The following is a 14,313-nucleotide window of genomic DNA, read 5'->3' on the forward strand; positions in this document are numbered from 1 at the left end:
TCATAATCCACAAACATGCATGGAAATTCTACAGGCATCAAATGATGGAATGTATAAACCTTTTATAATTTTGTTTTGGTGCAGAAATAATGCTGTTAGGTTTTTGATTCTTTTCAATCAATAGTAAGAAATGGGGGAAGCAACTATGAAAAGTCATTGGATTTGTGGTGTTTTTTAGAATATACAGTAGGAGTGATGATACATGCCTCACCACTAAGAGTAATTCAAACTAGTTATAAGAATCAATTAAGTTGATAAATGACCTGAATGTTAAAATCCTAATTGAAAAATATACATATGAATCTTATTTTTTATTTGCACAATTTCTGTACTAAATTATGCATTTTCACATTACTCATCATAGTATTATTTGCACCATAATAATATATGTCAAAATAAAAGTTAAAATACGCAGAAATGTTACTTTGTATTCTTTTTCTGACATTTTCAATAATCAATATTATTTTAAAGCCTACAGAGCATGAAATTAATGCTATTATTCTGGTCCTACATAATGAAATCTTACATTTGGAGAGAAATAAAATGTTTTAGAACTGAGTATAACTAATATATTTAGGATATATATTATACATACATAAAATTGCTTTAATTAAAAGTTCTAATCTTTCATACTGGTTATTAAGAAAATGGGATAACATTTGGGGATTTTTAAACCACTATTACACTATTATATTGCTTCTAATAACAATGTACATTTCTGCATGCATGTTTTTCTATATTCAGGAACATTTATTCTTAGACTAAATTTATTGCTTATTATGGTAAAATCTTTGCTACATATGAACAGGGCCAATTAATTTATTTAAGGAACTATTGGTTTCTCCCATTATCCCATTAGTCCATTATATGGAAACTCTTAATATTCATCTCCAAATTCAATATGTTAAAAAATGGAGAATAAGATAAAAACATTAAAACTATGCTGTTCTTTTTCTTGTTCTTCAAACTATACATATTCTCTTGACATTTTTGTTAAATTAAGTTAAATTCTACTTTGAAATCAGTGTATATTTTATTAAAACTCTTTCTTCTCATATTTCTGCAGTGTTATAATAAACTTTCTCTTAGTATTATCACTGTTTCAAAACTTACTATGAATCTCTGACAGAGAAAGTATATAATCAGTAATAATATAATTGGAGACTAATCAGAAATTACAATATACTTCTGCAATTCCAGGATTTGAACTATAATCATGTGAAGAAGGATATTTATATAGTTTAGCCATGAAGTATAATCAAAGTCTTAATATTCATTTTCCCCTCAACTTTTAGTACCCCTTTCACATCATTTAATGTAATCTTCCTTTAGTGTTAATTTCTTTCACTGATGTCAACACTACATCAAACCATTTTTCATGGATTTGTACATTTTTATGCTCAAGCAATTCATCCCTGAATCTTTCAGCAGCCAGTGAAATGTTCTTTCTTTGACTGTATGTAGTTCAGCAACACTGATCAGGCTTGAGAAAACAATTAAATAAACTCGTTAATTCACAGTTTAGCGCATTCATTAATTAACCCAGAAGAGATGGGACAGAAAAGGTCACTTCTTGTGTAAAACAATACAGGAATTTACTCATCATGGTAATCCTTTTCCAGATAAACAATATAATATACAATTGGAAATAGAGTAAAATATAATAAATCAAAGAATTCAAAGATGTATACAACTAAATTTATTCTACACTAGCACCATTCATATATCTCTTTGTAAATCATCTGTGCTTTTACCAACTCCACGTACTATTTCAGTATTGTGTTTTTGTTCTTAAAACACCCTGCCTTTAAAAAAACTCCTGTTGTTGAGAACATCATCATTTCCATCCAATTATGACTATCCTGGTCTTCCCCTTCCTCACGTTCATCCATTCTCCCTTAATATATTTGTTTTCAATTCAGTTCCCATTAATTCCTTCTATAAGTCATTTGAAAGCAAGATGGATAGCATATAAATTTAATAATATGACCAATTCATCCAAATTTACTTTTTATCCCGGTCATCAGTAATCAGTCCATATTTATTTTTTTACTCTATCTCTACACAAACGTCATAAGTACCCATTTTTTATTTTTTTAAAATAATATATATGTGATAAATATTACAACCTGAAGTTATGAAAAAGTATAACCAACAGTATAGCAGTGCTAATAAAAACCAGAAAAATATATAGAAGAATCAGTAACATTATAGATATTATAGAAACCAAATGTATCTACAAAGTGCAATATAAAACTACAATTCTTTAACAAATTTTTACTGCTCTATCTTCTCAGATTTAGTAATACGTTATTTTGATAAAAGATTTATATATTTTGCTTACTATAATATATGCTTATTACATTAAGTGAAACCTTAGACTATTAACTCTTTGCAACCAAATAGATAGGCCTTCTACAAGTTATTTTGCCATCCTTAATACACTTGCTACCAAAATACAAACATTCATCTAACTTGCTCCAGGTTTTTGCCCTTTCTGTTTAATTGCAATTGTTTCCTGTCAAATATGACTATCCTGATCTTTGGTACATTACTACTAAAATGCATAATCCTAGTGGCATTTTATACACTATCTGCATAAATATAATCTCTACACACATTAAACACATTTTAGAATCACGCTCCAAACTCATTTGATTTCCTCATCATAATTTCCTCATCATATACTGTATTCTATCTTATTTTTTGGGTCCTGCAGGAATATAACCAAATCATCAGCAAATGCCCTCAATTTGTAAACTTCTGTCTTGATGCTTATACCCATTATTATCTCATTTTGCCTAATTTAAAAGTTTCTAAATGCTATTGGGGACATCTTGTGGCTAAGCTTGGCACAATAGTTTTATTATTTCTGACAAAGAGACTTGGTCATAGCCCAGGTCTGACCTTGGTTTTATCTATGAGAAACCTATTTCTGAGAGACCAGCTGAGCAGTGGAACTGGCTTCTAGGAACAGTAGAGGTGAACATTTACTGACTTTTCTCTAATAAATAGCCTTCACTAGAAATATCATTTTTAACTATGTCAGAAATGGAGGACGACTTCCAAAAGATCCGGGATATGTTTAAACTTATACTTAAAAGTATTCTTGCAAACACTGAGAAACTTAAATCTAATTTGAAAGATAAAGGTGCCAGCTTACCTCCAGAAAGCGAAACCCTGGTTGCAGCTGGAAAACTACTAACCCAAAAAACAACAGGAGTGGAACAAGTCAACTCCAAGGCAGAGGGATATACAGAACAACAAGCACACTCTACTGAAAATCCAGATAACAATACTATAACTCCAAAACTGGAAATGACCTTTGACAAAAAACAGAAGAAGAAACTTGAGGAAGAAAAGGACCAGATCGAATTGAAGACAACTATAAAAGGTAAAGATAAAGGTTCCCCCGCACATGCATGCTAGTCGTTTCCAACTCTAGGGGCCGGTGCTCATATCCGTTTCAAAGCCGAAGGGTCAGGGTTTGTCCGAGGACATCTCTGTGGTCATGTGGCCGGCATGATTAGACGCCAAAGGCGCACAGAACGCTGTTACCTTCCCACCGTAGTGGTCCCTATTTTTCTACTTGCATTTTTTACGTGCTTTCGAACTGCTAGGTTGGCAGAAGCTGGGATGAGTAACAGGCGCTCACTCTGTTACGCGGCACTTGGGATTCGATCCGCCAAACTGCCGACCTTCTGATCAACAAGCTCAAGTCCTAACCCACTGAGCCACCGCGTCCCTTGAAGACAACTATACCAGAACAAATATGGGGATCTGGGATATCAGGGCAACTTAATGATTATAAATGGGCCAGACTTCTTAGAAAATTTGCAACTAGATGGTCTCCTTTAATCCAAATAATAAATACAAGAATGAAGACAGATCTATCTGATGATTTAAAAACATTGGTATGGAAGCCTGGTTGGCAAAAGAAGAAAGCTAGAATTAGGCTGAAAAACTGGGGGCCCTTGATTTATTAGAGAGGATCCTAAAATGTCAGTTAATTGGCTAAAGGGGGACTTTGAAACAAAGGGAAATTTGAGTGCTAGATTTAAAATAGTCATAAAAATAGTAAAAAATAGGGGATTAATTGGCTGAATATTGAAGATTTAGATTAACAAGGGAAATCTAAATTAACTATTAGGAAATAGGTTTGAATTAGTGATTAGCCCAGTGAATATAGATGATGGATCTGAACTAATAAAGGACACTCTATTATTAAGGCAGTGATCTATTAGGATGGGAAGTAGAAAATGTTTATGGAATAGAATAAGAACATATTTAAGTTCTAATACAGGGGTGTCAAACTGCCGGCTCGTGGGCCAGATGCATCACGACAAAACCACGCCCACCCCATTGCCAGCAATGGGGAAAAAGCTCCGATACGTCGCACGATATCATGTGACGTTGCGAGTTTGACACCCCTGTTCTAATAGGTGTATTTTAGACATTATAACTTTAATGAAGTGAGATAAAGGAAATTTGGGTTACCTGAAAGTTAAATACTATGGATATTAAAGGTCAAACTGGAATACTGCAATTAAAAATTAAAATTAGCTATAATTTAACAACAGGACATTGATTGTTTATCGAGATTTATTAAGATATGTATAAAAAAAGAAAAAAATGTATTTATAAATGTGATAATAATTTTTACTGAATTTTGATATAATTAGAAATTTATTAGCTTAAATATGAAATTGCAAATGTCAAGGGAAACTGAGAAGAAATATTTGATGATGCAACCTGAGATACTCACTAAAGAACGTATTACTGATCTATTGTTTAACCCAATTGCCACATTGCCTTCTAAAATGTTATCCTTAACCCTATAAAATCCAATAAAATCTTTATTTAAAAAAAAGAATGTGTGTCAGCTTGTTGGAGAACAGTGTGAAGCCAGCTTGCCAGGTGAGCAGAAGATCAGAGAGAGGGAAAGGGGGGAGAGAGAGAGAAAGAGAGAGGAAAGAGAGAGAGGGGGGAAAAGAGAGGGGAGAGAGAGAGAGAGAGAGAAAGAGAGAAGGAAAGGGAGAGAAGAGAGAGAGTGGGAGAGAGAGGGAGAAAAGAGAGAGGGAGAGAGAGGAAAGAGAGAAAGAGAGAGGGAAAGGAGAGAGAGAGGGAAAGGAAAGAGAGAGAGAGAGAGAGAGAACTCATACACAGCAGCCTCTATTTCTTTTTAATTAAACTCTTCAATCAAGCTCCCCCCCTCTTGCGTGAGTTTTGTGGCTCCCAGTGTTTTCTTTTCTCTGGAAAACAGGTCCAAGTGGCTGACCCCTGTCCTATACTATACTTTACTCTCTTTCTCTTCCATGTGAATTTTTCCCCCATGATCTATTCTTGATGCTATCAAAAATGATCTCTCCCATGTCCAAAATCTTTCATCCAGACAGCCTTCCCTAATTTGTTCATTCATATTTAACCAAATCATTCAAGCTTTATGATTATGACGATAAATTTACATTTATATTCATTTCTTTGCTTTGTACATTATGAATAGATTTGTGCTTAAACTAGGTATTGTCATTCAGTATGTCACACAATTTCCTCCTGAACTCTTTTCTAAATTCTTCCTTGATCATCATTCACTGAAGCATAACATGCAACTATCACCACTTAGAAATTCCATCCACAAAATTTACTTAACATAGATGCATATTTTGTGATGTACATTTTAGTCTTTGCATTCATAATTAAATCAACATTTTCCTTTCCATAGATGTATTCATAAATTCTATTCCACAAACTCAGGAAACCTTCACTCTGACTTATCTCCCTTTTTTGTTTCAGAGATACATATTTTTATTGCTTAAATTCTTGCTTTTTTATTATTTACTTCTATTATTTTCCAAATCTCAATATTCCACATCTCATGCTTATCCCCAAATGAGTCTACAGATATTGATCTTCACCACCTATCATAGCTTTGGTCAACTGAGGTTTTAACATAAAGCATTTTACCTATACTGACAGCATTAAGTTACCAAATAACTAATTTCCTGCTAGGTATATGCAGGTAGTTCTCAAAGAATTTCCACAATTGAGTCCAAAATTTCCACTGTTAAGCAAGAAAGTTGTTAAGTGAGTTTGGGCCCATTTTATAACCTTTCTTCCCACAGTTGAGTGACTCACTGCAGTTGTTAAGTGAATCTGGCTTCCCCATTGACTTTGCTTGTCAGAAGGTGGCATCAGATGATCACATGATCCTGGGACACCGCAACCATCATAAGTACATGCAAGTTGCTAAACATTTGAATTTTGATGTGACCGTGGGGATGCTGCAATTGCTGAAAGTGTGAAAAATGGTGATTAATCACTGTTTTCAGTGCTGTTGTAACTTCAGATGGTCACTAAACAAATGGTTGTAAGTTGAGGACTGCTGGTAGATGTGCCACAAGCATAATCAAAGTCCAACTTTATGCCCAGCAGACTCACTTTGGTCTATGGAAAACTTACAATAGCTACTTCTTAAACTTACAAGCAACCTTGACTTTTATAGTCACAGAGTGTGCTATTAAGAAAATAGTAGGCACCTGTACTGAGCTTTCTCCCCAATGTCAGCAGGTCAGAATTGGTTATGAAAGCCACAACCTTGAAGCAGGTGGGGGAGGAGACAAGAGGAGCTGTGTGTGTTTTGGAAGCTCAACAACCACCACAAACAGAGAAAGCAGCCAAATAAAAGTATGTTTCAGAGACTGAAGGAAGAAAAAGAGGCACAGCACTTAAAAGATCCCAGTACTTTATCTGTTAAAACACTGTTGTAGCCTAACAATAATAGCAGTATAGTAGTAGTAGTAGTAATACACTTCTAATGGAAATAATACAGTACAGCATAGAAGGATGAATACCAGTATAGTAAAATAGTAGAGAACATTGTATAAATATAAGCAGTAATAGAAATAAAGTATCACAACATACATAGAAAGAGTCACACACATATATTTTTGTATCTTGGATATTTTTTCAAAATAAAACATCTCCCTAATCCTTATATGGAGATATAAAAATCCCCTTGTCTAAGGTCCTGTGTACGTTTTGAGTTGGAGTCAATCAAATTGGATACAGTTTAAAAAGAACCTGTGACACAGGGCAATTTATGTGACAAGCAGCATTTGACTTTCTTTGCTACCAATATCTTAAAGACAGAGGTTCACCTCACAAAGCTCAATGAAGAGAGCTGGCAGTAGCCAATTAATGACCTGGATTAAGACCAAAAGTCGTCCTTGTGAATGCTGAAAACAATTTATTTTGTCACAGATCATCTAGGAAACCCAAACAATTTACTCTGTGAAACAGAATGAAACATTCAATTTGCATTCAAAAAATGTGATAATATGCAGGTCTCTTAAAGAATTGACTTGAAAGCCAGTGGTAAGTTATCTGCCTTTCGAAAGGAGCATGATTTCAAGAAGGCCATTTCTTTGCATCATTTAATATTTTTGCAAAGCCTTCATTATAATGGAAAGTGGCATGTTCTTCTTAATGTTTGACAATGGTAGATGAGTGAAACATGCTTTGACTGCTATTTCAAGAGCTTTGGTATCTGAAACGAAATACACACCTCTGGTAAGCCATCCGATTCTACCCATGTATACCCATAAATCCTACTTTCTGCAAATGTATCTAGGACTGAAACTTTAGTCCTTTGTGAAATGAACTAAAATACTTTTACTCTATCTTCAGTTCAAACTAGAAATAATAATCTTATAAGTTTTTTGTGATTTTCTACAAAATTATAGTTGCAGAGACACATGGACCGGACTGAGAAAAGACACTGCAATAACTTCAAATCTGACTTGACCCTCTGTGCTTGTGTTTTGCCCCAGAGGAGAATTCATCCTGGGACCACAGCAGGTAATCTCCATGCCCTTATGCCATAACTGCAAACTCTTCCCTCTCCCACACAAAACTACTATAAAAAGAACCACACAAGATTTAGCATAGGCTTAGTGTGTCACCTGCCATTCTGGGTGACTATCCCTCTTTTGGCAGCAAGTCAATTTCTTTTGGTTTTTAATTTATATAAAACAATATGAAGTCATTATAGTTTAAAGTCTTAGGGAAAATTAATTTGATGCAGGAGATTAGTGATGGAATTGCTAATTTTATGGGGGAATCTGTGAAGGGTGGGAGAACACATCTATTTCCTCCCATCTCCCTTTAAGTTTCTGACAAAAGTCTAGGTTAACTTGAATCAGATAAAATCATTTTTATATTATATTCAATGGTTCCCTGACTTGCTTCCAATGGCATGGTTCATATTAAGTAAGACAAAATAAACAGAAAATTGTTTAACATCATAAAAACTAAAATATAATTAAAACCATTAGTGAAAACAAGCTTCAAATCAAGCTAAAGGTCTGGGAAAAGAGAAACAGAAGGCCAGAATGCCCAAACAGTTGGAAGCAACTATTATTTATACAGGTTAAGGATTTCTATACCACACGTATTCAGGCAGTTTACAACCAAGAAAATAATAAAACCAATTTTTCCGAAGTCTTTCAAACGCACTACAAATCCTAATCAAAGTTCAATAATAGAATAGAATAAAAATCATATTATTATATGACATTGAGCATTTAGATTCTACACTGTGGCGAAACAAAATACTTTTGGTGCCTCCCAGTAATGGGTTAATTAATTAATTCAAACTGACAAACCAATACATTCTGACCCCGGAATTCCAAAAGAAGATATTGTTGCAATAATTTAATCATCAGTCTCCAGTCATTTTGGGCAGGATTTATGTGCTTCTTTGGCAGCTGCTTCTATATGTTTCTACATGTCTATGCATGCACATTCCATTCCATTACCCAAAGAGAAAGATAGTAAGAAGCAAAATAATAACAGCTCTGAAAAGATCAATCTAATTAATTAGAAACATATTAAACAATTTTAAAAGAGAATGTAAATAAGTCATAGAAGGAAACCTCTACACAAACTACATCTGTTATCTCTAGTGCAATGAAGCACTGCATATTGAAGTGGATCTTCCAACACGAAGCACCTCTTTCAAAAGCTTTGCATTGAGACCTACCCCACATGTTCTGGAACTTGTTTTGATTTCAAGCAATTGTAAAAGAATCAAGACTATTCATTCATTCATACTATCTTTATTGTTTTTATAAATAATTCAAGGTAGTTGGATTAGGAACATATCCTATTTTTCCAACAACAACAGTCCTGTGAGGTGGATTGGGCTGATAGAGAGTGACTGGCCCAAAGTCACCAAGCAACGTTTATATGCCTAAGGCAGGACTAGAACTCAGAGTCTCCTGGCTTCTAACCTGGACCAAACTGCCTCTTTGAAGTCTCAGGTGATTGCCTTCTAAAAGAAAATTTGTTTTTTCAGCTTGGTCTGTCAGCTGAATGGGCCACTCATTAGTTCCTAAGTGTAGGGATGGATGATATCATCCTCCTTCCCCTCCCCAGCTCACTCTAAATGCACCCCATACCCATTTTAGCTTTGATTCAAAACTGCTGTGTTCTGACCTGAGCCCATCAAACAGGTGGACTTTAGCAATTCATTTCATCCTAGTAGCAACCCCAACTCCAACTGGCTACAGGGCCTGACACACCCCTTTCCCTCCAGTGGATGGTCACTGTCAAGGGGAGCCATTTTGTTCTGTTAACAGATAAAAGAAGGTCTTCAGTCTAATCCCCTACTCAAGCAGGCAACCCTATACTATTCCAAACAAGTGGTTGTTCAGTCTCTTCTTAAAAACTTCCAGTGTTGGAGCATTCACCATTTCTGGAGGCAGATTGTTACACTGGTTAATTGTTCTAACTGTCAAGAAATTTCTCCTTACTTCTAGATTGATTCTCTCCTTGATTAGTTTCCATCCGTTGCTTCTTATCCTGCCTTCAGGTGCTTTGGAGAATAGATTGGCCCTCCTTTTCTTTGTGGCAGCTCCTCAAATAATGGAACACTGCTATCATATCACCCCTAGTCCTTCTTTTCACTAGACATTCCCATACAGTTGCTGCAACTGTTCCTCATATGTTTACACTGATATGTTTATATGAAGTACCCTTCATATGTTTCTATCTACTGGGCTCTTGCATTCCCTGTGATTGGCAATTTTTATTTTTTCCATAGTGTGATCAAAGAATGTTCAGATTGATCTAATAATGACCCATTAAATCAACAAATTATCTTTAACTGTAGAAGCTCATACTTCATTGAACTCTTAGGTCTCCCAGTGGACACAACTTTCTATGCTTCCACTGCATTCCCACCTCTTTCAAACCCACAGTACATTTCCCCTTTCTCGTTTTCAAAAAAAACCTCTTTAAGTTGCAGTGCTACTTACTTCTATGATACTGAATCACTTTTTCATCCTTGCTACAAAGTTTCCATGGAACTACAGAGCAATATAGGAACAAAAGAACAATCTGTTTCCTATTGCTTTGATTACTGCAGCAGTAGAATAATGATGGAACCGTAAGGGAAAAAATCTGTAGTAATCTCAGAGGAGATAACTGAGTTCTGGTAGTGATGGTGAAAACATAGAGGAAAAGGACTGGGGACTAGTGGGAAATCAATTATATCTCTTAAAAAAAAGCAGAGTCTGGTAAACCAGATCTGAACAGGATCCAGCTAGCAAGACTTTGCTTTGCTACACAGGTAGGAAAAGCAAAAAGCTTGAAAATGACAAATCAGACCATGCAGTGGTTGTAGACCAGATTGAGCACCAGCCCATTGCTAATCAAAATGATATATCAAGAAAATTCAGAAGCATCATGGGAAATGAGACTGCTGGGCAAAATTGTCCTAAATATCCTGAAAGTACAAAGGTTTGTAGTAAATGCATTAGTGTTTTTAGTGAAAAGAGGTTCTGCCTCTTTTCACTAAAGGAAAAAAAGGGGAAAAAAATCTAGCCAAATGCAGTTCAAAAATTAATATTTCTTTGCCATAACTCAGGGTAAGCAACCTTTTAATGACCAACCATGCATTTCAAGTACATTGACACACAGGACCCAATAGTTGGAATGGTTAGAAAGATTTTAATTCTTTTCTGGATCTGAAAGATTGATCAGCACTTTTTTGCTTCACAAATTATACTGCTTATTTCAAGAATTACCACCTTTTTTCCCCATGCTAGAAATAGTACAAAATCATGACACTGATTTCTGAAAACTGTAGTCAAGTGTGGCTTTGGGAGCTATAAAAAATTGTCCAGAGGCTTCATGCAATAGGTGAATAAGTGACCGGCATAAGACCTTCTAATATTTTTAATTAGGTTCACAGAGCACATTTTTAAATAACCGATCTTTATCAGCTCATACCGCAGCCAACACAAACAATTTGATTTGGCCAGGAAAAAAACAACTTGCTGAAATGTAGTAATGAAGCATTGTGAAATAGGAGTATCCAAAAAATGTCAAAATGGTATGATCAATGGATTGCTTGCTTTTATGTGAGCTTCTCTCTTGATGTTTTTGACCATACTCTGTGAGCACCCTTGGTGAAATAGCAGATAACGTACTTACCTGAATACGACCAATCAACAGCTTCTTCAAATTTTCGCTGTGGTCGAAAATAGCCAAGAATCAGTTCTAAAGACAAACAAGCAACATAAAAAGTTAATGTTAAACAGCAGAGGATTATTTTAAATATTATTTTAGTGACACAGTGTAATTGCCTGTACAAGAGGTAGCATCTGGTTGACTTTGGGCCTGGAAGCTAAAATGTAATGCCTGGAAGACTTCAGGGAGACTTCTCTATGGACTGCCCTGGGAAGTGGAGAAAATACCTTGATAGGAAAACCACGGCAAAGTCATGTCTGTCTTGTGGCCAAGAAAAGTACATGGACATGACCCTAAATTCTCCAAGAGTCAATATCACACTGAAATTTACTTTGACCTTTCTTAAAAATAACTAATGCCTATCTGTCTAAATATGCATTTAATTTGTACTACTCTATAAGAAACCTTCACTTAGTTCTTCTTTCCATTGTCCTAGTCTTTACTTCTTAAATCAATGTAGCTTTCCAAAGTGCACTGGGAAACTATTTATTTATTTATGTATTTATTTGTTTGTTTGTTTGTTTATAAGATTTGCATGGCCATCCACTCACTCTCAATGATTCTGAGTAATTTACAAACATAAAAATATAAAATATAAAGAATATAAAAGAATAAAAACAATACCCACAACCACCACCACCCTGGCGACAACAAGCAATCAAACAAGCTATCTGATGGGCTCCATCCCACTCTGGCTTCCACAGGACCATTGGCAGAGCCAGGTCTTCAGGGCCCTACGAAAGAATGTCAAATCTCTGTGGGGGTGATATTCCAAAGGGAGGGAGCCACCACAGAGAAAGCCCTTGTTCTGAGTCCTGCCAGATGTACCTTCTTAGGAGATGGAACCCACAGCATTCCCTGTCTTCCCATTCTAGGTGCAGGAAACACAAAGCTAGACCAAAATCTGAGAACTGACAACATTTCCTAAGCCAGTCTTCACCATCTAGGACACAAATATTCTTTCATGAGTACAGAATTACTTTTTTGCAACAGTGAAAGCTTTCATATGTTGAATAGTCAAGATTTCTTGTGTGATGAAAAAAATCACATTCAAATTTTCTGCCCCGATACATCTAACTACTTTAAATGCTGGAAAAGAAACCAAATTCCTACTGTTAGAACCAAGAACTTTCCAATCACCTATAAAAGTGATGAAGTAAAACTCTCAAGCTGTGTCCAAAATGGTCGAAGTGAATATTATGTGCATTCCACTATTATGATTAACAAATCAGCTAGTATCATTAGCATTATCAAAACTCGTGTTCCTTCCATAAAAAATTAACATTTAAGCTTATCTGTCTTCTTGAAATATATAAGTAGAACCAATGTTGCTTTATATTATCTATTAGTCTTAATGCAAAATTAATTTTTGCAATAAAAATATATTTTTCCACCATAGTATAGATATTTTTATCTGGCTCATATCTTTTTCTATCTTATTTCACATTGCATTTTAATTAATAGTGAAATAATCCCATTGATTATTGGTTGTATGAAAGAAGGATATGGTATTCCAAGATATACATTCTATTAAAAAACCTAAGCTTCTGCAACACTTAATTGAAACTTGATTTGAGCAGAATTCTAATAATTCTAGAGGTATACATTAGATAGCTGTTGTTATTTTCTGGTACATCTATAATGGCATACTATGACTTGGCAAGTGAGAAAAATAATCTCCCAACTACCTGTCAAATATAATTCTATTAGAAAAGATTGAGTCTAATTAATTGTTATCTCCAAAGATCAAATTATATCTACAGACACTTATAGTTTATGAAATAAATATGCCTGAGTCATATGAAGAGTGTCTATCGCCACTTCCTTTTCTTGAATTTCTTTATCTGCGTTTTCTATTATCTGTTGCTTTTCTTAATTATTAAGCACCCACTAAAGTATTAATTAAAACTATGTGAAATTTGCACATAAAAACTCCTTAAGGATTTTAATGAAAAAGAAAATGATAATCCAATGAAACAGAAGTGTATATTATGTGCACATTCACAGGCACATACATTTATCATCAGTTAATAAGTGTCAAATGATGCTAATTCCAATATTTAAACTATAACAATATTTCTTCCTCAAGCCATCATTGTTTTAAATAAATAAAAATGGATGAACAAAACAGGAGCAAAAGTAATTTAGAATGCACTTGACAAATACTGAATATATTACATAATTAAATAAGAAAAACATGATTACTATGTGATGGATGACTATTATAAATTGAACAGGTTGGAATAGCATTGTTATTGTGTTATGTCTTAGTATAATACTTTAGAAGAATTAGCATATTGTCAAGAGAAAATAATGAAGAAAATTTTGGCTTTCGGATTATTTTTAAATTTACCTTATTTATTCTGGACCAGTCTATGGATTTATCTACTGCAGTTTGTCTTAAGACTACCCAATACAATGTTTACAGGGGACCCACAAATAGCATGTGCTGTTTATGTTCCCTAGCAACTAGTATTGAGAAGCATGAAATTTTTGATATTAATAATAAGTAACCACTGAGTTTTACTCTTCATGAAATACAGGTATGCACTTGTCTATTTTAATGCATTCCAGAAGATATCAAATTGCTGTCAAGTTATCCTTATATCTGCATTGTACAATAAGATAAATATGAGTGTGCATATGTATTAAAGTCAATGGATTTATAAAATTATTTTTTCATTTTAAACTAGGGCTAGTTGAACTCTCAGAGAGGAAATTTAAGAATTCACAATGAAATCATAGCAAGCAAGAATACTGAGTAGGATAAAAACTACACTG

At 34.5% G+C, this 14,313-nt stretch overlaps 1 protein-coding gene across 1 annotated transcript in view; it reads right to left on the bottom strand.

The window, feature by feature from the left end:
* PTPRZ1 (protein tyrosine phosphatase receptor type Z1) overlaps positions 1–14,313 on the bottom strand; it is a gene marked incomplete at both ends in the record, with an annotated part of 122,446 nt that overhangs the window by 79,504 nt on the left and 28,629 nt on the right. Inside the window, one exon of the mRNA XM_081330331.1 lies at positions 11,497–11,562. Coding sequence (XP_081186457.1) covers positions 11,497–11,562 — 66 coding nt within the window. The remainder of the gene's footprint in view (positions 1–11,496; positions 11,563–14,313) is intronic.

The sequence above is a fragment of the Vipera berus genome, assembly GCF_964194415.1.
Source record: "Vipera berus genome assembly, chromosome: 6".
NCBI classification, from domain to species: Eukaryota; Metazoa; Chordata; class Lepidosauria; order Squamata; family Viperidae; genus Vipera; species Vipera berus.